The following is a 25,295-nucleotide window of genomic DNA, read 5'->3' as shown; positions in this document are numbered from 1 at the left end:
TTTAGTGGCAGCAAGGAGGAAGAAGAAGGGCACGTAGATCTGAGGCACAAGCCACGTTCTTCCTCTCATGTGGATGGTTACCTACCCTTCTGTGGACAAGATGCCGGCATCTGAAAAGTGGATGGAATTCGACGTACTAGAAATCTGGAAAGTGCTGTGAAGGATCACGAGGAAGAGTGCAGGGTGGTGGGTGAACCTTCTGACTGGGGGCTGACACCTGTGAGGGGGCCTGGGAGGAAACAGGCTCAGATGGGCAGAGCCACTGTGCACAGTGCAGCTCCAAGAGAGTGTTGGCACGCAGCTGGGGAGTCCCTGAGCAACTCTGAAAGGAGTCCTGTAGCAGGCAGAAACGACCCAGTCCCAGTGCCCCCACTGTGTTCAGTGTTGGCTGACAGCAGCCTGGAGTGAGCATAGCAGTGTGAACTCTGGCAATCCAAGGGCGTGACTAGAGGCTGTTAGCCAGCTGCATTCTCTGCAGCTGCTTATCTTGAAGTGAAATCTGAGCAGTTTGCCTCTTTGGCTACCACACGGGGAGGGGTTAGCAGGTGTAAATTGAGTAGGGACTGGATGCACCAACAAGGATTAGATCGAGCTCTTTTCCCTCCCAGAGCTGGGTGTGGTGGCACCGTGATCAGACTCAGGCTCCTTTGATCAGACTCAGGCTCCTTTGATCTTGAGGCTCTGTCTTCTTTAACCTGTAGTTTCCACTTCTTGGTTAAAGATAGCAGCCCAAGATCCAGCCACTATATTTTCATTTCAGTCCATTAAAAATAGTAAAGAAGGGTTCACTTTCTCTCTTTAAAGATACTTTCTGAACACGCATATGATACTTCTGCATATAGCCCACTGGTCAGGATTTAGTTGTATGGATATACTTTGCTGTAAAAGAATCTGAGAAATATTGCCTTTTGGGGGCTAGCTGTGTGCCAAGTTAAAAGTTGAGGTTACAATTACTGAGAAAGAGGAGACAGATCTGGAAGACAACCAGAATCTCTACCACCGAGAGACAGAATTCAGTCTCTGTCCTGATTTGATCCAGCTCTAGTGTAAATGACTTCCTTGTAGTCACAGTGTGATTCAGTGTTCTCAGTCTCAGCAATGCTAAGAGGTAACTCGTTTCTAAGCCATCTGGGCTCATGATGTACATTACTGGGGATTTGAAAACCTCTCTGTATGAGGAGGATGATACATGCGCACCAACCCAGTGCAGTGATGCAAGGATGAACTCACTCAAAAGTGTTAAGCCCTGTCTAGTCATAGTGGCATGTGTGAATGCTCACAAGGGTTAATCCCATTAGACATCACTTCTGATCTTGAATGGCATAGGCTTCTTCCTTTATACTATTCCTAGAATTATTCAATTGATTTTTACACTAGAGTAGGATTTTTAAAAATTTGATGTCAGTTCATTTCAGATGACTCATTATTTTTATACTAACATGTATGGAAAATTAGAAAACCACTTTAGAGCAATAGGGAACTTTTGTATTGATTTACTCAGAAGTTTTCTTACATCTGTACAAAACAAGATATTAAGACTGAAAGGCATGAAATTAAGACTTTTAAGTGTTCTAAAAATTAGGTTTTCTTTTCCTTATTAGGGCACTGGAACAAACGAAGATGCCTTGATTGAAATTTTAACCACAAGGACAAGCAGGCAGATGAAGGAGATCTCACAAGCCTATTATACAGGTAATCTGATTTTGTGCTTGCTTCACCACTGTTCACACATATGAACCAAAGTTGCATTTCCCAGACTCCCCACTCCCCCCACCCCCGTCTCTTCTCTGCATTTTGAGAAGGCAAAATTTGCAGAAAGGAGGACACATTCTAAAACAGACTCAAGACTGGCTGTTCAGAAAAAACTAGAACATGATGTGAACTAGAAACTTCCGTGTAACCTGGCATTATGGGTCACGTTTATATCACAGCTGCTATGAATTTTGCTCTCAGCAATCACTACTTAATTGAGTCAACCATTTTCATCCATGCAAGAGACTCAATCATTATATATTAATATTAAATGTTTAAAACTACTCAGATTAGACTCATGATTTTTGGTGTGGGGAATTATATGAGTTACTTAGATGTACATGTTAAGCATGTGGATTCAATGACCAGCCCAATTCTTTTTTTTTCTTTCTTTCTCTCTTTCGAGACAGGGTCTTGTCACATTGCTCAGGCTAGTTTTGAACTCCTGGCCTTTAGTTATCCTCCCACCCACTTTGGCCTCCCAAAGCACTGGGATTGCAGACATGAATCACGAAGCATGGCTCCAATTCTTTTTTATACAACAGTCCCCCATAACTTTATCTAAGTATTTCAAGGGAGCCATGGTTCTATGTCTGTGTATCAGAGAGGTCAATTGTGTAACAATTTTGCAGTAGAAGAGGTCCAAAAAAGGGGCATAGTGGCCCCCAGGCAAGCTATTTTGTGAAATGCTCATTAGAAGGTAAATACCAGGTAAATGATAGGTAGCTTTTATTATTGATATGCTAATCAGGGTCCAAGGGTCCACAACCATTCTCTATTTGAAAGTGAAGTCATCCCATCACTTGGAGAGCAAGGACCAAAAGGGCATCCATGTCCACCCACTAGGTATTTTAAGATAAAATTTAATATAAAGAATTGTCTTTAAAAATTAGCTGGGCATGTTGATGTGTACCTGTGATCCTAGCTGCTCGGGAGGCTGTGGTGGGAGGATCACTTGATTCCAGGAGTTCCAGGCTGCAGTGAGCTCTAAGTAAGTAAAAGAATTGCTTAAACACCTTTGGAGGACTGAAAAACAGAAAGAAACATGGGTGACACAGAGTATAACCCCCAGGACTGGGGGATAAAGGAAAGAGGTCATCAGTAACCACATGTTGAAAAGAGGGACACCACCTGGCGGCGGCAGGCACCTTGGAGCTCAGAGCAGAGGGTTGAAGAGCTGAGTTCAGACCTCTGGGGAGGGGACTCCATTTGGCTGGCGCTGGTCCCTCCACGGGCTTCACGTGACTTGTTCAGGTCACCCAATTGTGTCAGCTGCTGTTGTCAGGGTGAAAGACCTTCACTGAGTTAACACGGGTGTGAGTGGTAAGATCAGGCCCTTGTTTTCTCCTCCTGCCTTCCAGGCTCCCTCTACCCTGCTGTTGGTGGGACCTCACAGGGAGTGGGTTACACTAGAAGGAGACAAGAGAATTGCTTAATAACTAAGGGTCAAATGTAGATGTTTAAAAACCTCAACTCAACAAGGTTCACTCTTTTAGAAACTGGCTGTTTCATCCTGGTGTCTCGTAGAAGCCTTGAGGGGTAGACCTCCTGTGGTAACTCCCTGGAGCCCCACGTTCATGTACAATGCCAGGATGTCGGGGATGTCAACTCTGTGAAGGTGGGGATATGCATCTGTCTTGCTCACTGCTGTATCCCCAGTGCTAGAACAGTGGGGGGATAAGTTCAAATAAGAACATCCTCAACATTGGGGTTAGGGTCTTGAGAGCCAAGTGACAATTCTCACATTTAAGATGGCGTTTTGCAAATATAACATATAATACTAGCACAAAGATGCCAGAACCTCAGTTTCTACGTGGCCTCCCTAAGGCCACTAGGACTAGAACTGTATCAAGGTTACCTTGTGCTAGAGATGCATGACACTCAAGAAGGTAGAGAAGGAAATTGTCTCAGTCATGCATAGGCAGATTTGCAGAGATGGGACACAGACTACCTTGGACCCAACTGTCCCGTCACTCTTAGCAGCCACTGCCCCCTGAGCTGATGTTTTCCTGACCTTGCCTCTCCCTTTTGCTTCTAAAGTCCTTGGTCCCACTTCTCTTCCCTCACACATGGTAGTCTCCTGCCCAGGGCTTAGATTTGTCCATGGTTTGGTTATTCTTGGCTTCTGTGTTCTGCCTTATTCTGGGGGTCTCTCACTTCTTTGTTATTCTACTGTCTTTGTCTCTTTTTCTGTGTAGCTCACTCGCTAGGTGAGAAGATGCCATGAGTTCAAGAAGCTACCATCAACTCAGCCTCATAAAGGGACCAGATGTCTGTATAGTTCATCCAGTACAGCGACACAGTGGAGTCTAAATAAAGAGAAATCTAAATTTGGAACTTTTCCCAGTATTCTAAAGTTAATGGTGTGTAAGAGAACACTGAAGCAGGGATCAAGAATTCAAAAGTTCTAGTTCCGGCACCTCTGCTATTAGAATATTATATTTATTCTTCTACACTTTATTGGGCCTCAAAATATATAAAGTAGCTGTCAACTTGGATTGAAATCATTTTTTTAGTCTAATTTTCTGCAAAATATTTGGAATAAAGGGAGAGGCCACATAAAATGATTTATGAAGTCGCATTTAAATAACTCTAAAATTACAGACTACTTCCCCAAGTTCTAACAAATAAGAGCTTCATCTTTTGACTTGATATTTTCAAATTTAAAATTTTTTCTAACTAGAGTAAAGAATAGATGTGACAATATTACAGCTATTAGGTATAATGATGCCTACTAAATATTATTAGCATTTAGATAAACATATTTATAGTGGATTTTGCCTGCATGAATTGCTTTTAAAAATTATAGATTTTATTAAAAAGAGATTTTACCAAAATCACATTGGGGAAACTTCCATCTCAGCACAGTTCTTGCTATCAGATAATCCCATATCACTCTCTACAATTGTTTTTAATTGACTTGAAAGGATGAGAATTCATATGGCTAGCTTAATTGAGAATGATGCAGGCAGAGTTCAAAAAGCTACCTGGTATCACCTATATCCAGGTATACAGTGGCTGCAGGAGAATTACTGCCCCATGGATGGAGCACGATGAGGAGTTAAAACTGATGACACTGCATACCCCAGGCCATGCAGAAGGGCCACAGCCAGTCAGCCGAAAACGTGTGACCACACAGTGGCGTTTGTTACAGGAAATAGTGTGCTTTGGGGTAGCTTTCTTATGTTGAGGAGATATTAAATAACACAATTTAGTTGTATTTGTTAAGATTAGGGTTAGAGTCAATAAAACAAAAATAACAGTGACTTCAAGAAGATAGAAGTTTATTTTGATCATATGTAGAAGAAGCCTGAAGATGGGCAGTTCTGGAACTGGTATAACAGTTCTGCAAAGCTTTCAGGAACTCAGGCTTCTTCCTGATTACTTTTACACCATCACTAGTCCAAGATGGTTGCCTGAAAGTGAGTCATCCATCCATACACAAGGAAACAGGATGGAAGGATTAAGATGGGCATGGCCCATCCCGTTAAGGACATTTCCTAGCAAAGTCACATTTGTCTGCCTTCATTTCATCTCAAATAACTTAGTGGTGGAGCTGTACACAGCTAAGAGGAAAGCAGAGAATGTCGTTTTTAAGCTTGATGAAGGTCAGGGTCCATCACGATGGAAGGAGGCCATAATGGAAATGGGAAGGCAAACTGGCCGCTCACCCACCCCAGCCTTCCCATTGTCAGGTGAAACGAACCATGATTTGATCCAGAATGGCCAGATTTTTTTTCTGTTCTTTTGCATCTACCACAACACACAGTACAGTGATAAAGTTACAAGAGAATGTATCCATCTCTCAACAGAAGAACATTAGGAAGTTAAAGAAAAAGGCAAGATTTATTTGATCGCATAGCATTTCTCTGTTCTATAATAATATTTTTCAGTTTGTCAAAGCTTAATTTCATTCTCATTTGGTTTCAGCATATAAGAAGAGTCTTGGAGATGATATTAGTTCTGAAACATCTGGTGACTTCCGGAAAGCTCTGTTGACTTTGGCAGATGTAAGGTTTTATTTTTTAACTCCCCAGTAAGCTGCATGCTCAGTAATAATTTTTAGGGAGTTTAAAAATAACCAAACTGAAACAATGAGATTGCAATTTTCTTTACAAAATGGTTTGTTCATTTTATGTTTACATTGCCACCAAGTAGTATAATCTTTAACCAGGTCATAAAAGCATTCATAATAACGTAATAACAACAACAAAAATTTGTTTGCGTCAGTATATGGAAGGGCTTTGATCAGGTTTCATAATTTTCACATTTGGAAATGTTCTGATAAATCATCTAACAAAAAATAAGTTTTCATTTCCATGATGTGTCTCCATTGTTAAGGAACAGGTTTATTTTCTTCTGGACAACAAAGAATATATACATTTATTTTGTTAGCTTTTAAATTGAGTAGGAAGCATGACCTGGAAGAATTAGAGACTGGTTTTAAATTCAGAGGTAGTGTCAGTCTTGGGATTAGAAGACAGAAAACAGCTCCCTATGGCATCAGCCTTGCTTTTTGGAAAAGCTGCTGGGCTCCTAGTCATGGTGAGACCACATGAGGCCACGCCTTGCCGCCTCTTCTAGAAGGATCGTGACTTTGATGACAAAGGTGGGAAGGTCAGGGATGCGCTGTAGTCACAGCTGTGTGGAAGAGGGGAAGGGACTGAGGCCACAGCTCACCAATGTCATTCAGCTGACTACACAGCTCCTGATGTGTGAGAAAATTCCAATAGTGGGCTTAATCTGACAGTTGAGGCAGCACTTGTCAAGTGAAGCATTATACCATCAGGAAATGATTTATCTTAACTGTGGTGTCTTTTATCTTAAATGGTGAAAATCATATGAGGGTTGAGCCCCCAAACCCACATTTATTCATCATTGCTGCAAACATGCACTCTCAGAGGTATGTATTCCTAAGTGCAGTTGTTTGCTCATGGGCATGTGCACACCCACCCCCAGGGGGCAGTAGAGAGCAGAGCTCCAGGGCAGGGTCTGAAGTTGCAGGCCACCTGTAAGCTTTGAGCATTTGGAAAGTCACTCTGAGGCTTAAAGCTTTAGTTTTTACATCTGTTAAATTAAAACACTTATAGTACCAACCTCACAGGATGTTGTGACGATTAAGAGAGAAAGAATGTGATGAACTTACTAATCAACCCTTGGAGGTGATGGTTTATTCCTGTTAATACCGGTGATAATCAGCATTTTTACTATTGGGGCAGAGTGCACAGCGAAGGGAACAAGAATGCAAACTCACAGCAGCAGGCCATCAGCAGCACAGAAAAGAAACCTGACTAAAGTCAGACATCCCTGGAGGACCTGATGTTTGAAAATAGAACAAATCCATTGTTAAAATGTTACAGTGTAGCAAAATGTCCTATTTGTCTGTGACTTTCAGAACAAGATGGTTAATCTGTTTTCCTATCTTCTCCCACCTATCTATAATGTGCCTGAGTGTTTGGCATGACAATATATACACTTGACCAGATAGCCTTCAGCATTACAGATTGTAGGGACCTTTTAGGTTTTTTGGGTTTTTTTTAATAGACTTTACTTTTCAGAGCAGTTTTAGATTTATGGAAACATGGAGCACCAAGTACAGAGAGCTCCCACATGCCCTCCTCTCCACTCTGAGGTTCCCTATTATTAACTTCTTGAGTGTGTGTGGTACATTTGTTACAGTTGGGCGGATTCTGATGATTTATTATTAACTGAAGTCTGTAGTTAACATCAGGGTTCGCTCTTTGTGTCAAGCAGTTCCCGTTCCCAGCCTAGTTCTATGGACTTTGATAACCGTGTGATGTCATGTATCTACTATGACAGTATCATATGAAGTCATTTCACCATCCTAAGATTCCTCTGTGCTCTGCTTATTCATCCTTTTGTCTCCTCAGCCCCTGGCAACCACTGATCATTTTACTGTCTCTATAGTTTTTCCTTCTCCAGAATGCCATGCAGTTTTCAGACTGACTTCGTTCACTTAGTTGTATGCTTGATGGTTCCTCCAGGTCTTTTCGTGGCTTGATAGTTCATTTCTTTTTAATGTTGAATGATATTCCATTGTATGGAATATTTGTTTTACCTGTTGAAAGGCATCTTGGTTGCTTCCAAGTTTTGGCAATTACAAATAAAATTTCTGTAAATATGCTTGTGCAGGTTTTTGTTTTCAAGTCCTGCGGGTAAATACCAAGAAGCACAATTGCTAGATCACAGGGTAAGAGTATATTGAGCTTTATAAGGACCTGGGGTACTATCTTCCACAGTGGCCAAACCATTTTGCCTTGCTCTCAGCCGTGAATGAGAGTTCCTGTCACTCCCCATCTTTGTCAGCAGTTGGTGTTGTCAGTGTTTTGGATCTGAGCCATTCTAATAAATATGTAGTAGTATCTTATTGTTTTAATTTAAAGTTCTCAAATGACATATAAAAATGAGCATCTTTTCATGTGCTTTCTTGTCACCTATCTTCCTTGGTGAGGTGTCTGTTCAAATCTTTTGCCCATGTTTAAAATTGGGTTGTTCATTGTCTTCTTTTTGAGTTTTAAGAGCTTTTTATATATTTTGGATGTAAGTTTTTTTTTTTAATCACATATGTTTTACAAGTATTTTTCCCCAGTCTGTGCCTGTCTTTTCATCCTCTTAAGAACTGTGAGTTTCTAGTGCCATGTCTTTCCATCTGGTTAAAACCTCTGAGGCTCCAAAAACCATGTGATTTGCTACACATTTCATGTTAGTCAGTGGCAGAACCTGAGCTGGGACCCTGAGTCCCTGATTTTTGTGCTACCTGGCTTCCATTGGAGATAAACCATTAAGACATGTGCAGGTTGGGCACCGAGTGTTAGCATTGTCTATCTCTAAAGGACTGTTTTTGCTTTCTTCAACCTTGTCTAGGGCAGAAGAGATGAAAGTCTGAATGTGGATGAGCATCTGGCCAAAAAAGATGCCCAGGTCAGTAACAAAGCAAGGCAGGCATCTCCCTTCACTTTTCCCCCACTTGAACTTGACTGTCTTTCATTCTGTGAAAGAGCAAAAGGTGGCACCAACTAAGGCTGTCCTTTCTGGTCTGGAGGAGAAACCTGCAGCCTGGGGACCACCTACCCCCAACGTCTGCCCTCCCCAGTGGTGGTTACCATCCCCCAGCTCTTGCCAGGCCAACTTTCAGGTTTCTGCTGAAAGTGAGAAGCTTAAATACCTACTCGATGTTCTCACTGACTCTAGAATCGAGTGAAGCTCCACTCTTCTCACGTCCCCTCAGAGAAAGAGAATCGTGTCTATAACAACGCGTGTCTTCCTTCCCTTGTTAATAGCTTCTCTACAATGCTGGTGAGAACAGATGGGGCACGGATGAAGACAGATTCACTGAGATCCTGTGTTTAAGGAGCTTTCCTCAACTGAAACTAAGTATGGGCTCACATGACCACCCTGCGTGTTGCATGTTGTTTTGACCCCTGCTTTTGGGTTTAGCACACAAAAGTGCTAGAAAATGAAGTTAAAAATCGCAGTATTTTCCAGTTTATGTATAAATACTTCAGGAAACAATGGGGAGCTGTATTCTAACTCTAACTCAAGGAAGTGCTAACACTAGATGGGTTGTCCCAGAAGCTAAGTAGGCTAGCTAGTAAGTAGCAGGAAATAGACTGGGGAGGGAGGAGGCAGGGAAGGAAGGAGGTAGCCCTCTGGGAAAGAGCAGGAAGGTCATTTTTGGGGTGCAGAAGAGCGTGGCGGCACTGCTTCCTCCACCCAACACCTCTCCCTACTTAGTCACTTGTCAGAAAAGCCAGCCATTGCAGGCCAGCGTCTGTTGGTGTGTGGGTATTAATGAACATTCAGCTTTTCCTGATGTGAAGGTAAGTGGGGGATGGGGAAGGCCAGTTTTTTGTTTGTTTGTTTGTTTTTTTGTCAAACCAACAATTAAGCGAAACTGCTGAGCACTCATCCTCTCACTCACGCCTCTCCTGGAGTGCTCTAGAAGCACCAGCACCCAGAAGCCTGGAGCTCTGTGTACTGTGAACAGCTGACTCTGGCTTCCAGGTGCTAGTGTATAAACAACCACAGTGCAAGACTAAGCTTATGCAGAATTGATGAGAAAATGAGGAAACAAGGAATTGATTTTGAGTTGAGGTCTCAGCTCTGTCACCCAGGCTGGAGGGCAGTGGCAGGATCCTACCACTACCAGCAAGGCTCAGGCAATCCTTCTGCCTCAGCCTCCCAAGCAGCTGGGGCCACAAGTGCTGCCATGTCCAGCTAGTTTTTTGATTTTTCACAGAGACAAGGTCTCACTGTGTTGCCGAGACTGGAAACATAAGGATATTACTGCAACTTTTAGACTTTTGAAATCGTCCTTCCATAATTTTCACATTAAAATCACATTTTTAATAAACTAATAATAGTTCTGTATATGATAATTGCTTTATTAATGTCTTTGAAAAATAAAAACAACAACCCTAGATCTCGCTCCAAAAATTCTTTTTTTAAAAGCATTTATTGGGAAGACACTTACTTGGCTTACAAAATATGACTGTCTACTTGGTGATGTAAGTACAGGTGTTGCTTGGGGCAAATGCTGATCCAGAAATTCAGATGCTGGGAGGTGTGAAGTAGGCCATACTGCTTTAGGAAGTGATTTACTGAACACAAAGAAGTCTTCATAATTAAGAATTTCTAAGCAAATAAAACATATTTGACTAATGATCATAGTATTATTTCTGAGGTGCTGCTATAAATTTTAAAAAATAGCTCACTAGATAAGTTATTTATCATTTAACTTTTCAGGGTATTTGATATGCTTATATCCTGATAGGAGGTGGGAGAGGAGAGAAAGATCATTGAAGAAAGTGATCTAGGAAGTTCAGGTTTTATTGTAGATGATGTTCTTAGAAAGAAACAGGGGGAGAGAGTCTGTGCTCAAATTTTCATGGTTTAAAGAAGAAATTTTTGAGTTTACTATTTGGTCTGCTGCATATCAGATAAAAAACTGGAATATATTTAAGTGTAGTCAACTAGGATGTTTTAAATAATGTTGTGGTGCTGCTTTTTAGCATTTGATGAATACAGAAATATCAGCCAAAAGGACATTGAGGACAGCATAAAAGGAGAATTATCGGGACATTTTGAGGACTTACTGCTGGCCATAGGTAAGCCTCTGAGTACTAGTAAGCTGAGCTACTTTGCACTTGTTTCAATTCGACATCAAGGTACATTCCTTTTGTATAAGAATCCTGACTGATCTACCTTTATGCTGCCTATAGCCCCAGCATGGTCCATGGAACACACAATGTTCTCAACAAATATTGTTAAATGGATGCATAAGGATGTTATCTTTTTTGATCTTATTTTACTTTTTAAATTTGTATTTGGCTTGTCACCATGTTTAGCTTGTAGACTCCTTGAAAGCTGAAATATTTTATTTCTTTTTAAAATTTTATTTATTTATTTATTTGAATTTTTGTAGAGATGGGTCTCACTATGTTACCCAGGCTGGTCTCAAACTCCTGGCCTTGACCTCTCAGAGTGCTGGGATTGTCGTTATGAGCCACCATACCCAACCAAAATACTTTATTTATACTGGCATTTTTATTGAACCTTATTAAAAACTGAGACCTAGGCTGCATACAGTGGCACACACCAGTGGTCCTGCCTGCTTGAGGGGCTGAGGCTGGAGCTTGAGCTTAGGAGTTCAAGTCCAAACTGGACATCATAGCAAGATCTCCTATCTGAAACAACAACAACAAAACTGAGACCCAGACCAATTTGATAATTCACCGTATTTAGTTCTTTCTGGAAATGTCAGTGGCCTTTCAAAGGTGAGCCAAAGTTGAAGCGATGGGTCTCCTTCCTTGGTTGAGTGAGCAGGAGTACGTCAAAAAGAAATTAAGTTTCAGGCTGAAACTGTTCCTATATAGAAATGTGCATTAGCTGACGGTCAAAAACAAGTTACACCGACTGTTCTGTCTTCTTAATGGGGGCTCAGCAGTTAGCTGTCTAGGCACTAGGAGAACACCTTGCAAGAGATGTGTATTTAGAGGGCTAAGATACTGTTCAAACACAGAACTCTTGACACCTGCAGTCAAGAGTCAGGCAGTAAAGTCTAAGTGCTTATACCACACAGGATGGTTCAGAACCCTAAACCACTCCAGTTTGGCGACACTGTTGAGCTTACAGGATTCTTCTCCATTAATGCCAGGGTAGGAATACCTGTACTCTGCACATCTTGTCGTTTCACCAATGAAGTCATTTCTGACATCTGTAATGGTAACTAACAGCAAATCTGGTGAGGTAAAGATTTGATGGCTGAGGGTAATCACCCCTGGAGTGGAGCCTCTGACTCATCATTCAGGTGTTAACTTCTACCTCTGAAGGGTGAACCCCCAATTAGAGTGCTTCAAATTTTATTTTTAAGTAAGTGCTTAACTAGCACTTACTGTGTGCTCAACATTGTACTAAACTCTCTACAAATAGTAACTCACTTATGCCTCATACCAAACCTGTGAAGAAGATGCCACTATTATCCCCTTGGTAGGGCTGGTACACTCAGGCAAAAGAGGAGGCATTACATCCCTGGTCTCTCCAGGAAGTTTGGTAAAGCTGAGAACTCACCTCAGGCAGCTGGGCTCATAGTTTGTGATGTTAACCAGCCACTTTGATGTGTTGTGATGTAGACATAGGCTGACATAGTCTATATTAGAGTGTTTTAAAAGCAAATTACAGAAAATATACCAGAAAACAAGCACCCTGTCACTTCTAGGCCTCATGCTAAGAGCTTCCTCTTATTATTTCCCTTAGCTTCTGACCCTCTCTTCAGTGCCAAGAATAGGGCTCTTTATTCAACTCTTGGCTCAAAAAAAGAAAAATATATTGACTATGATTGAATTGCTGAAAGACAGGCCAAGAAAGGAAAAAAAGCCTCTTTTTAATTAAAAAAAATGAAATTGAGATTAGTCTTCATAATTAGTTCTGAGATTGTTCCAGTGGCAATGATAATAGCCAGCTAAATTATTTTCCATTTCATATTGTTAATCCTTATATTAACTTTGCTGATTTTTATTTGTTTGCTCTTGTTAAGCTATAATATTTAAAAACCTTTATTGAGATATACAAATTCTCATTCACTGAGCTAAGAAGCGTTCTTAGAAATATACATTGAATTGTGCATTACATTTAGGCTATGAAGTATATGCTTTATCAAGTAAAAAAATGCTTTATAATTCAACGAATTTAAAGTTCAAAATATGTCACACCTTCATTTTCTCTTCCAGTCTACTATTGGAATAAGTTTCTTTTTAAAAAATCTTTGAGATAATAACTCACATACCATAAAATTTACCCATTCAAAGTGTGCAGTTCAGTGCTTTTTAGCACATTCACAGAGTTTTGCAATCATCGCCACAATCTAAGTTGAGGACATTTTTATCAGCACCCCCAAAACACTGGTGCCCATGTCAGTCACTCCCCATTCCTACCTACCCCTCGGCTTCTGGCAACCATTAATCCAATTTCTGTCTCTATAGATTGGCCTATTCTGGGTATTTCATATACAGGGAACTCAATGCAATAGTCAACACATAGTTTTTGACATGAAAAACCATCTGTGCTGATCATCTTGGAATCATATAATAGAGACATATAAGTTGTTAAATAAAAACAAATCCAGATTTAGGTAAGGAGAGACTTTATTCAAAAAGACTAATACAATAAGAAGAACTCTTTGATCTCAGAAATGTACAAGAGTCTCAGAATCCAACAGAGAAGTCTTTTCTTTCATGAGAGGGATAAGCAGACCTTAGCAGCAACTTTAGGGGGAAGTTGGGTAGGCGGAAAGGCATGGTTGTTGAGGATCAACAGGAAGTATGTCTTGCTATGGCCAGCTGGATTCTCGGGATAAGCTGATGTGGGAGCATGCACTGCACTTCAGAGTTTGCCTGGGATTGGGGCCTAACCGGAGTTCAGGGACCTTGGGAAGAGAAAGGCTGCGGAGGCAGGGTCAAGACAGTGAGTAGGGCAGGGCATGGGCCATTGTGAACGCTTGGCCATGGTGATGACCTCTCACAGACTTGCATTTCCTTGCCTGTGGCCTTGGGTGCTGAACAAGCTTCCTTACCACTGAAACACACTGCTGCCTACTGAAATTTTCAGACATGAAGAGCAAGCCTGGTAGCTCAGAACATAAATCAGAGAGCAAGCTGAAGGGGGAAAGGATTATGAAAAGAATGGACCATACAGATCTAGTTGTTGGGGGGTGATTAGAAGGCGTAATAGCATAAGAGTGGTCATAATGATTTTGATCAAATTATTAAGGCTCACCTAATATGAGTTTGAGAAAATTCAGATACTGTCGGTTTGAATGGTTCCTTCTTGTCAGACATCTTCATATCTGATTGGTACTAGGTGCCACGTTTGGGTTTCTAACACATTTCTCCTCCTATTTCCCTTAAATTACATGCACAAACCAAAAGTCTTTTACCTATAGGTTAGATTAAAGAGTGTGGAAATAATCATGTTGCTGTAAATAGGCTTATTCCTTGCACACTTTTCTATTGATATTTTCACTTTATTTAAAGGATAATACATTTACTCATGTTTTTATCAATTTCCTTTTTCTTGTTTTACTTCTGCTTTGCTTGTTATTTCAAAATAAAGAGTTAAAACGTTGTAGTATTTTTTAAATGACTGAATTCAGATGGCAGGTACTAGGTCTAATGTAATTACTCTAAGCAGTCTATAAATTCTAATTCCATCATTTAAAAGAAAATCTTTGCCGGGTGTGGTGGCTCATGCTGGTAATCTCAGCATTTTGGAAGGCCAGGGCAGGAGAATTGCTTGAGCCCATGAGTTCAAGACCAGCCTGGGCAACATGGTGAGACCTCGTCTCTAAAAATAAAAAATCTTCCAATTGGAAAAATTGCTTTTAAGTGGAACTCCAGTGCCCCTTCGAACCTTGTTATTTGGAGCAACCTCTCTGCAGTTGTTAGGCCAAGTTGAGCACCAGGAGCCCAAGAGATTAGAAACTGAGTAGAGGGGTGGGGAAGAGGTGCACCCTGGGGAGTTATCAGTGTAGGCGTAGGTGAGTGGTGTGTCTGCAGTCTGGAGATGAGTCAGACGCCGTGGGAGTTTCTTTGGCAGGTAATTTTATTTTCCCCATGGCTGAAGATAATTACTGTGCTAAAGCTCTGTGCAAATATGACGTTACATGGCTTTGAAATTCCGGTTGAGCTGCCTTCATTCTAAATAAAAGCCCGTAGAGGGGACAAGGTGGAGTGGAATGACCATCCAAATAACCTATTCTAAACCATGTTGCTATAGATTAACCCAATTTCCATACAATGAAGCTGAACATTTCTTTGCTTTTCATAACAGTTCGCTGTGCGAGGAACACCCCTGCCTTTTTGGCTGAAAGACTGCACCAAGCTTTGAAGGTTGGTCGGAGACTTCATATGCATTCCTAGCGTCCCTTGAGGAGAATGTAAAATATTGCTCCATACTGATGGAGTGTTGTATTTCTTTTCCACTTTTATGGGTTCTCTTTAGGCTAATTTGCCTACTGATTTATCTCAGAGTTAATAGTAAGCTTTGTAACCAACAGAGATGGGTACAGTGAAGTGTTGCCTACATTATTTCCGCTACGTCACGGTAAGTGCAGGCCGCAGAGCTCGTTTTAGAACACCAACCTCAGACTTGACCCACAGACCCTATGACCTCTCAAGCTGCCTTACCTAAAGTAAGTTGAGCTGTATCAGCAGCCTTATGTGATGTGATGACCCTGTGACTGTTGGCTCCAGGTACTTGTTCTCCCACAGACCCTAGGACAGGACCTTGCCCGTGAATGACATACACATTGGTTTCTTAACTGGGCATTTTCTGGATCCCACATGGATCTTCCAAGCAGCACCCAAGGTGAACACGTCCTTTTCCTCCCTCGTCTCAGCCAAGGCTGCTCCCTTCTCCCGTGTCTGTCCCGGAGGAGGATAGCCCCAGCAGGAGCTGGCAGCCCTCAGAAGTCCTGTTGTTCCTCCCCAGCCCTATCCGCCATGCTTCGGCCTTCTCAGCCTTCTCTCTATTCCCTGACCATGGCAAGTCTTTCTCGTACCAAAGTTTTTGCTTATGTTGCCCTCTCCGCCTGGAATATTCCTCCTCCAGGCCTGTCGATGGCTGATTCCTTCTCATTTTCTGGTCTCAGGTGATCTCCTAAGAGGTCTCTCCTGACTGCACTGGGCCAGTTGGCTCCTTTTGGTCACTCTCCATTCTATTTCCTGGCTTTATGTTATTCCTAGTTCTCATCATTATTTCCTTAAGCAATTAGTTGATTTGGTCTACTGTCTGTCTCCACCTACTAGTACATAAACTCCACGTAGACAGATTCAATCTGTTTATTCACCATCATATGGGGCAACGCCTGGCATATAGTCCATGCCCAATGAGCGTTTATTGGGTGCATTAATAAACGGAGTCAATGTCCACCTAACTTAGCTACAAGTCTTACACTGCCCCTCCCCCTCATTATCCTCAGGCATATACCTCATTGTGTTTGTCTGTCTACCTACATAAGTATCTTTCAAATCTTTCCATTTTCTCCATCCATACTGCAGTTATTCTAGTTCAGGTACCATTTCTCTCCTTTATTCCTGAGGTCAACTCTGGATGGTCCCAGACCCTCCAGGCTTATTCCCTTTTCTTCACCCTGCACCTGCTTAGCAATTGGTCCTTGTATTGCAGTCAGAGTGGTTTTCTGAAACCACAAACCAGATCTGATCTCAGCATTCTCATACTTTAAATATCGCAGTAGCTCTCCACACTTGGGGTAAAGTCAGAATTTCATTTCATGATTAACAAGGCCTGGCCTTTCCAGACATGTCTCTTGCGGTCCCTCTTGGTTATATATGAGTCCCTGGACATGACATTCTTTCCTGCCCTGGATCTTCACACGTGTGTGAACCGACTCCTCCTTCTGGATGACTTAACTTTCTCCAACAGATCTTTCCTAATCCTTAATCTTTCTTGGCCCCCTAAAATATGCTCCCCTGGTATCCATTGTTTTCCATATGTCAGACTGTCTTGCAGTGGCCTACTTTCTTACCTGTATCCTTTACAAAACTAGAAGCTTCACAGAGATACTTCATCTCTGTTTTTCAGTAATTACCATGGTGCTGACACAAAGTAGGTGCTCAACAAATATTTCTCAAGTAATGAAGGATGAAGTCTGGTGGCAAATGAAGAAACACCACTGTGGTTGAATATTTTCCACACCATTTTATCGTTCTTACAAATATAGATCTATATGTTGTTTTGTGACCCGTGAGATATGTGTTGTGACTACCTCTCTGTCTCAACAGGGTGCTGGAACAGATGAGTTTACTCTGAACCGAATAATGGTATCCAGATCAGAAATTGACCTCCTGGACATCCGAGCAGAGTTTAAGAAGCATTATGGCTACTCCCTATATTCAGCCATTAAAGTAAGTCTCCTCTGAAAACAGCAAAACATATTTTGCCCTTTTCTACCACCTTCTTGCTCTTATATTTCTTAAAACATGAAAAATACATGACATACATTTCTCTCTCTTGGTCAACACATAAATGTGTTGTATGAGTTTAAAATAGTAGCAGCAAAATGTCCCTTAAAGGCGTAATTGTTTTTCGGCTCTAACATCCAAGGCATGCAATAAATATTCAATATTTTCTTGTAGGTTTACTGGACACAATTTTTCTTCTTTTGTGAATTATATATGCAAATTGTTGACCTGTTTTTTTATTTATTTCAGTGTTTATGACAAAGTAAGAAAAGAAGAATACATTTGGCTTTGCAGCTTAGAGTTCATTTCATTTCTGTATGTAGGAGGCTTTCTTGTTCCTTTTAACAGCTGTATATCATTCCATTGTTTGCATTTTTATACCCACCACCTCAACAGATTGTTCAATATCTTGCTGTCACAAACAATGCTGTACTTTGCATACACAGTTTCATGAGGTACAAGTGTATCTGTGGGATAATTTTTTCAGAAGTAGGAGTGCTAAGAGAGATGTAAATATATTTGTAATTTTAGCGAATATTAACAGCTGAATTCCATTTTACACTTTTGTGAGGGATGTTTGAATCCTTGCTTCTTCATAGCCTTGGCACAGTGGGTGTTTTCAAACTTTTGTGTTTTTACAATCTGATAATTGTATCCCAAGGTAGGTTTTCTGTTTTAAGAAGCAAGATCTCACTTTGTTACCTAGGCTGGAGGGCAATGTACAATCGTAGCTCACTATAGTCTCAAACTCCTGGGCTTAAGCAATCCTTCCATGTCAGCTTCCCAAGTAGCTAGGATTACAGACACGTGCCACTGTGCCCAGCCAATTTTGTACTTTTTTGTAGAGACAGGTTCTCACTATGTTGCCCAGGCAGCTTTTAAACTCCTGGGTTCAGGCAATCTTTCCACCTCAGCCTCCCAAAGACCTTCGCTGAGGTTTTGCAAGCTGTGTGGTAGGGCTCTGTCCAAGCCTCTGCCATCCCATTCACTTCTATGAATGTCTTGAGAAAGTCCACCCTGGAGAGTGCTGGATCCAGGGAGATTCTCTGATGTCTAAGCTGGGAGGTGGGGTTCCACAGATGTTCTGGAACAAGGAAGAGGGCAGCAGCCATACAGGAGTGTTTGAGGGCTGAGGGTCCAGAACTGGGAGTGGAACCCGTGATGTCCAGTCACCCTCGGCCCAATTGAGAATCATCTTTGCACCCTGGGCAGTTCCTAGCAGCAGCCTCTCTCTCTCAAGCCCTAGGAGGCTGGAGAAGCCCCTGTGAGGGACATGGCGCCCTGCCGTGGTGCCCCGTCATGGCCACCTGGGCCACCTGTCTTAGACCATGTTCCTGCATCATTGCAAACAGCTTGAGTGTTCGGTCTAGCTTTATTCCAACCCTGCCCAGAAGAGCCACTCTGGTCAGGTGCAGATGTTGGGAAGAGTCCTGCCTTCAGCCTTAAAAGTGGTCTTTGAATGCATTAATAGCAATCAGTCGACTAGATTCATTCACCAAATATATTTTTTTATCAGAGCTTTTATTTTTGCACTACACCTTTACAGAAAGAGATGCATACATAAATTGAAATCAGGTCAGGCACAGTGGTTTACATCTATAATCCTAGCACTTGGGAGGCCAAGGCAGGAGGATTGTTTGAGGCCAGGAATTTGAGACCAGCGTGGACAACATAACAAGACCTCATCTCCACAAAAACTTAGCCAGGCGTGGTGGTACACACCTGTAAATCTTAGTTACTTGGGAGACTGAAGCGAAAGGATCACCTGAGCCCAGGAAGTCAAGGCTGCCGTGAGCCAAGATTGTGCCACTACACTGCAGCCTGGGTGGCAGAGTGAGATCCCAACTTAAAAATCAAAATAAAGAATATAAGTTGAAATCAGGAACTTAAAAAAGCAACTCTCAGATTGTGCCTGGGGCTTAGCACAGATTGTATCAACTGCTCACACTCAATTCTATCTAAATCAATCCTGACACGTTACAATAGTTTCAAACATCAGAGAAAGATTCAATTACATTAACCATATTGTACTTACCAAGGCAGAAAAGTACACTCCTGCATTTTCTAAAGATTGTCAGTAACAAGGTTAAGACCAAGGCTTTCAGTTCACCCTAAGCAAACCAGAAAATTGAATTAGCCAGTGCCTCTTAGTCCCCCAAGGGCCTGAGTAATTAAGGCTTATTGTATTAGAAAACATTTAAAGTGGGCCAGGCTCAGTGGCTCAGTCTGTAATCGCAGCACTTTGGGAGGCCTAGGCGAGTGGATTTCCTGAGCCCGCAGGTTCAAGACCAGCCTGGGCAACTTGGTGAGACCTTATCTCTACAATGAATCAAAAATTAGCTGGATGTGGTAGTGCATGCTTGTAGTTCCAGCTACTTGGAAGGGTGGGAGGAAGGATCGCTAGAGCTCAGCAGGTCAACGCTGGGGTGGCCATGAGTGTGCCACCGCACTCCAGCTTGGATGACAGAGTGAGACTCCAATTCAAAAAAAAGCGAAAAAATAAAACCATTTAAAGTATTTGTAGTTTGATAGAAAAGAAAAATCCTTGACTGAATAGTTCAGTTTGTAATTTGAAATATGAGGTTTTTTTTATTTCTACCACCCAACATATATAATTAAGTTACCTCATTGTGTTTTTGCTGCTGATGAGTAGGAGCTTTTTAAATGACTGAGTTTTCAGAATTCAGAGGACAGAGTTCTATTTTGTGATTCTGTCCTCTTCTTTCCACCTGCCTAGGCTTTACTCTGCTCGTTGATACCTTTCTCAGGTGGTGACTGGTGGGGAAATAAGTGGGCATCTCTTGTTACCTAATAAGGCAATATTAATGGAAAATTTAGATAAAATTACATATTTGGTAGTTTTCCTTGGTCAACAAATTAGGTACCTCTTTAATAAATAGCATAATTTTCAAGCTCTTCATGGGAAATATAGAAGCCACATTCAAGAAACTCAAACTATGTGGAGACTTGAGGTAAGTATAAAAGATGTTAGAAGATAATTGAAGCAGTGTGTACTAGATTGAACAGTTAAGTACTAGATTGTGAGATACAGAGGATAATAATTCAGGAATTGAGAAGAAAAGAAGTTTGGGGTTAGATAAGGAATATTTCTTAGAGAAATGGGTCTTGAGTCTGCCTTTCAGGTCATGCATGTGTTGACTGCTGAGAGACTCAAAGGACTCAAAAAAAAAAACTATACTTGCTATGAAAGAAATGTTTACTATATGAATTCCTACCTCACGTTCACTGTATTTTATAAACCCCTACCTCACGTTCACTATATTTTATAAACCCCTACCTCACGTTTGCTGTATTGTATAAATCTCTACCTCAAACCCCGTAAGACTAGGCATATGTAAGGCGCCTGGTAGTAACTGTGACCGTGAAGTTACAAAATATTTGCAGTGTTTGTACTTAGAACTTTGTTAAGTTTTTGTTTATCCCATAATAACCATGTTAATTGAAATAACCGGCTTCTTCTGCTGGCAGTGTGTGAATGTTAAGCAATAAGCCCCTCCCGGACATTCCTTTGCCTGAATTATGGTGGGCTCTGCGGCACCAGCCACTCTTCTGGTGGGCTCTGTGTTATTTCAAACCTGCTTGTATGCCCGAGCTGATTTATGCACAGTCACAGAGACTGTGTAAACCGCAGCTTATCTAACATTCCAGATGGCTTAACTAACTCCACTCTGCCCGTGTAGCCGTTAGTAGTCAATCACGGGCAGCTGAGCCCGCGCCCACGCAAATCAAAAATGAACCCACCAATCTCAAGCTCTCCTGTCCCCTGACATCACCGCGGACCTAACTGAGAACTAATTCTGCAAGGTCCATGGACTTCGTTTTCTATGTCATACCTTCTTCTAATTGGATAATGTCTCAAGCCTAGGAAAAACCCGTCACGCCCAGTCCCTCCCTCGTAACTGTGTATATAAACTACTTGCCGTACTAGGTCGGGGCTCTTGTTCCTGTACTGCTACGCCGGTTACAGACATGAGCCCAGACTCAAGCCTGAATAAAGACCCTTGTGTGATTTGCATCAGAGCTGGCTCTTTGGTGGTCTCTCAGATTCAGGATTCAGGTACTACAACTGCCTCCTGTGGGCCAGAAGCCCCACTGGTCAATAGGATTTCAGCGGGGAAAGCTCTAGAAACAGGCATGCTGAGAGGCAGGAGGGAAGATAGGAGCAAGGCTCATGCTTGATGAGGACGAGAGGATCCACCTCAGGGAAGATGGAGAGATGCAATCCAAGCAGCAAGATGAGTTCAGTTGAGAGATAGCTTTGAGATCAGGGAATTTGTATTTCATTCATTCTCTGGGCACTTCATACTTCACATAATTGCAATTTTACATTTATTTGTAATTCCCTAAGGGCAGAGAATGTTTCCCCACCCCCCTTTACTTATAATTGTAATCCTAAACCTGGCCCATAGCATGCAAAAATGCTATGGGCCAGGTTTAGGATTACAGTTTCCTGTATCTTTTTTGTCTTGTGTCCAGTTCATTCTCCACAGACACAGAGGTCTTTGCAATGATCATGACACTAACCTGCTTAGAACTTTTTACTGCTTTACAAAAAAATACAGGAAATTGTGATTCAGATCTGTGAAATGAGTTGATGTTCATAAGGAGAAGGCCCGTAGCATGCAGAAATGCTATGAACCAGGCTTAGGATTACAATTATAAGCAAGGGGGGGGGATACATTCTCTGCCCTTAGGGGATTACAGATAAATGTAAAATTGCAACTATGTGAAGTGTGAAGGAAAGAGACATTGTGCCAAAAGATCATATCGCAGGTGGACTTGGCCTACAGGAAAGACTGCTGTGAAGAAATTGTGATTCAGATCTGTGAAATGAGTTGATGTTAATAAGGCGAAGGTAGGGAGCTAGGCAGCCATTCCCACAGAAGGGATAGTAGATGGAAAGACCTCGTGGTAGAGTAAACATAATGAAAAAGGAGCATGTGGGACCAGGCCAGGCTGGGGCTTTTAGGCAATGTTTAAGGATTTTTGTCTTTAGCCTAAAAGTAAGGGGAAGCAGTAAAAAGTTCTAAGCAGGTTAGTGTCATGATCATTGCAAAGACCCCTATGCCTGTGGAGAATGAACTGGACACAAGACAAAAAAGATACAGGCTGATGAGTTAGGAGGTTATTACATTAGTCACTCAAGAGTAGCTGTGGCTGGGCTGGTGGTGATGCAGAGAGAGGAAGGAGCAAGCAAGGGCACAGAAGACATGGAGGAATTAAAACTTGGGGACTGATGTGAAGAGTAAGGAAAAGGATGTGTCCAGGACAACACCCAGCTTTCCTACTTGAGAAATAGACAGTGGTGCCATTCCCTGCAAAGGGGTAGGGTTTTCCAATTTTTTTTTGTTTTTTTCATTTTGGGTGTGGGAGGAGGTTCATGAGTTTGATTTTGCTTGTGAGTCTGACTGGCAGAACCCCTAATAATTGTGTACAGCTTGAGTAGAGATGTCTTTTTTTTTTTTTTTTTGAGTTGGAGTCTCACTCTGTCATCCAGGCTAGAGGGCAGTGGCACACTCACAGCCACCCCAGCATCCACCTGCTGGGCTCTGGTGATCCCTCTGCCACAGCCTTCCAAGTAGTCGAAAATACAGGCATGCTACCACACCCAGCTAATTTTTTATTTATTGTAGAGAAAAGGTCTCGCCAAGTTGCCTGGGCTGGTCCCCAACTCGAGGACTCAGGCAATCCACTCGCCTTGGCCTCCCAAAGTGCTGAGATTACAGGCTGAACCACTGAGCCTGGCCCGGAGATGTCTAACATGAGCTCTTAATACAAAGCCAGAGCATTGCTGACTTGTCAGAAGTGTGAGTGAATTTTACATATGACAGAGCAAGACGGGAAAACCAGTCGGGGAAGAACTAAAACCGATATGAAACAGAAGGATATTGAGTTACACATTTTGTGAAACAAAGAGCAAGAAAGAAGGAAAACAGAGGATATATATTATTGCCAATTGTGTCTTACTGTGAAAGTAATGCCTAACTTCTTCACTAAATGACTTTTCCTTACTTCCTTTCCATTACCACTTACTCTAATACTAACCCCAGTGACAGCTTTTCAGATATAAAGCTTAAGAAATCAGAAGTACTTATTGGTTGAGTTACCTCAAATAAAATGAAAATATGATGATTTTAAGCAGTCAGTTTAAAAGCCAACTTTGACCTCCAATGAAGTCTTTGCATAGCGATCATGGAATCTTTGTCCTTTAAGTCTAACCTTGCATAGTATCTCTTCTGAACCAAGATCTTTGTTTGGCTGTCCTAGGTAAAAGGAGCTATAAACATCCTCTATGGGGGTGTGGTGCATTTCACTTTCCTAAGGCAGGCAGGGTAGCAGGGTATTAGGGAGCCAGATTATCTGGTTTCAAATCCTGCTTCTGTTACTTATTCATTACAAGATTTGGGCAAATTGTCTAACTTCTGTTTTCCTCATTTTACTTACCTATTACGGGGGATATAGTAACTATTGTTTAGAACTTTTGTAAGAGTTAAAGTAATGTTAATACACATTAAGCCTTTTGACTGTCAAGTGTTTGATGAATATTCGTTATTAAAATTATATTTTTTAAAGTTTTAATATTTTATTATTAAAAATTAATATTATGTGGCTGGGCACCTTGGTGCACACCTGTAATCCTTGGGAGGCCAAGGTGAGATGATTACCTGAGCCCAAGGATTCAAAAACCAGCCCGGGAAACTTGGTGAAACCTCATCTCTACAATAAATAAAAAGATTAGCTGGGTATAGTGGTGCGAGCCTGTAGTTCTAGCTATTTGGAAGGCTGAGGCAGAAGGGTAACCTGAGCCTAGCAAGTCAAGGCTATGGTAGCCGTGAGCATGCCACAGCATTCCAGCTATGGGTGACAGTGAAACTCCAACTTAAAAAATAATAATAATAATATTATATAATTGCTGTGATGTTATTTTTTTAACCCAAATTGAAATTTAATTGTAATATATCAGAAAGAATTTAAAGAAATTCTTATTTGTTTGTAAAGAAGATGCTTCTAGGCTGGAACATGGTTACACTCAGGTATGAATGAATGATGGAGTTGCAGATGTATTTCACTAAATGGTACAGCTCCTTACCCTGCATGCTGTGGAACTTGATTCATGTATGGTAGCCTCATTATTTATACTGTATCTGTTCTCTGTCGGTCTTGTCTTTGCAGTCAGATACTTCTGGACACTATGAAATTGCACTCTTAAAAGCCTGTGGTGGAGACGACTAAGATGAGAAGATGCTTTCCCAGATTGCCTGCTCCCATGACAGGCGTGTCCAGCAGCTCTGCTCACCGCTTTTCATAGTATTTAGACATACAAACAAGTGTGGATAGCAGCCTGTGTTCCTAGGAGAAATTTTTATTGTTCTATAATAACAACAAAAGTGATTATTTTAGAGCATCTCATTCTTTTTTTTGTTTTGTTTTTGAGTTGGAGTCTCACTCTGTCTCCCAGACTGGAGTGCAGTGGCCGCTCCCGGCCACCGCAGCCTCGACCTGCTGGGCTCCAGCGATCCTTTCGCCTCAGCCTTCCAAGTAGCCAGAATTACAGGCATGCACTACCACGCCCGGCTGATTTTTTGATTTATTGTAGAGATGAAGTCTCGCTGCCCAGGCGGGTCTTGACCCCGCGGGCTCAGGCAAGCCACTCATCTCAGCCTCCCAAAGGCGCGGGATTACAGGCTGAGCCACCAAGCCCGGCTTCCCTCCCCTTCTAATCAGAATGTGGCCTTGGGGTTTATCATTTGCTTTCTGCTCTTAGGAAGAACAAGGAACTGTTTTCCTTCTTGCAGAAAAACAAGACTTGTACAATAAATAGTAAGATGGAAATAGAATGGGGTCTTGCTGTGTGGAAGACTCTAGAAGCAATGAGGACTGGAGCGAGAAGGGAGCGAGCCTGTTCTAAAGAACCCAGTCCAGAGGGGAAGGGTAGTCCTGGTCTAAGCGGGGAACAGCAAGTATTCCAAAGGAGATGGCAGCTGTTTGCTGAGGGGACACAGGCCTTTTTAAAAAGTGGGG

At 41.8% G+C, this 25,295-nt stretch overlaps 1 protein-coding gene across 1 annotated transcript in view; it reads left to right on the top strand.

Moving 5' to 3' along the window:
• The window catches only part of ANXA3 (annexin A3), a 50,948-nt gene extending 26,234 nt beyond the window's left edge, over positions 1–24,714 (top strand). Inside the window, exons 6-13 of the mRNA XM_008049486.2 lie at positions 1,602–1,692; positions 5,683–5,762; positions 8,638–8,694; positions 9,054–9,147; positions 10,785–10,880; positions 15,100–15,158; positions 17,073–17,195; positions 24,447–24,714. Of these exons, the coding sequence (XP_008047677.1) occupies positions 1,602–1,692; positions 5,683–5,762; positions 8,638–8,694; positions 9,054–9,147; positions 10,785–10,880; positions 15,100–15,158; positions 17,073–17,195; positions 24,447–24,506 (660 nt within the window). The 3' untranslated portion in view covers positions 24,507–24,714. The remainder of the gene's footprint in view (positions 1–1,601; positions 1,693–5,682; positions 5,763–8,637; positions 8,695–9,053; positions 9,148–10,784; positions 10,881–15,099; positions 15,159–17,072; positions 17,196–24,446) is intronic.
• Positions 24,715–25,295: the final 581 nt, after the last annotated feature.

The sequence above is a fragment of the Carlito syrichta genome, unplaced genomic scaffold (genome assembly GCF_000164805.1).
Source record: "Carlito syrichta isolate Samal-C Ts95f unplaced genomic scaffold, Tarsius_syrichta-2.0.1 Scaffold135687, whole genome shotgun sequence".
Lineage (NCBI taxonomy): Eukaryota > Metazoa > Chordata > Mammalia > Primates > Tarsiidae > Carlito > Carlito syrichta.
The sequence above is the reverse complement of the archived record's forward strand: the minus strand, read 5'-3'. Positions and strand labels throughout refer to the sequence as shown.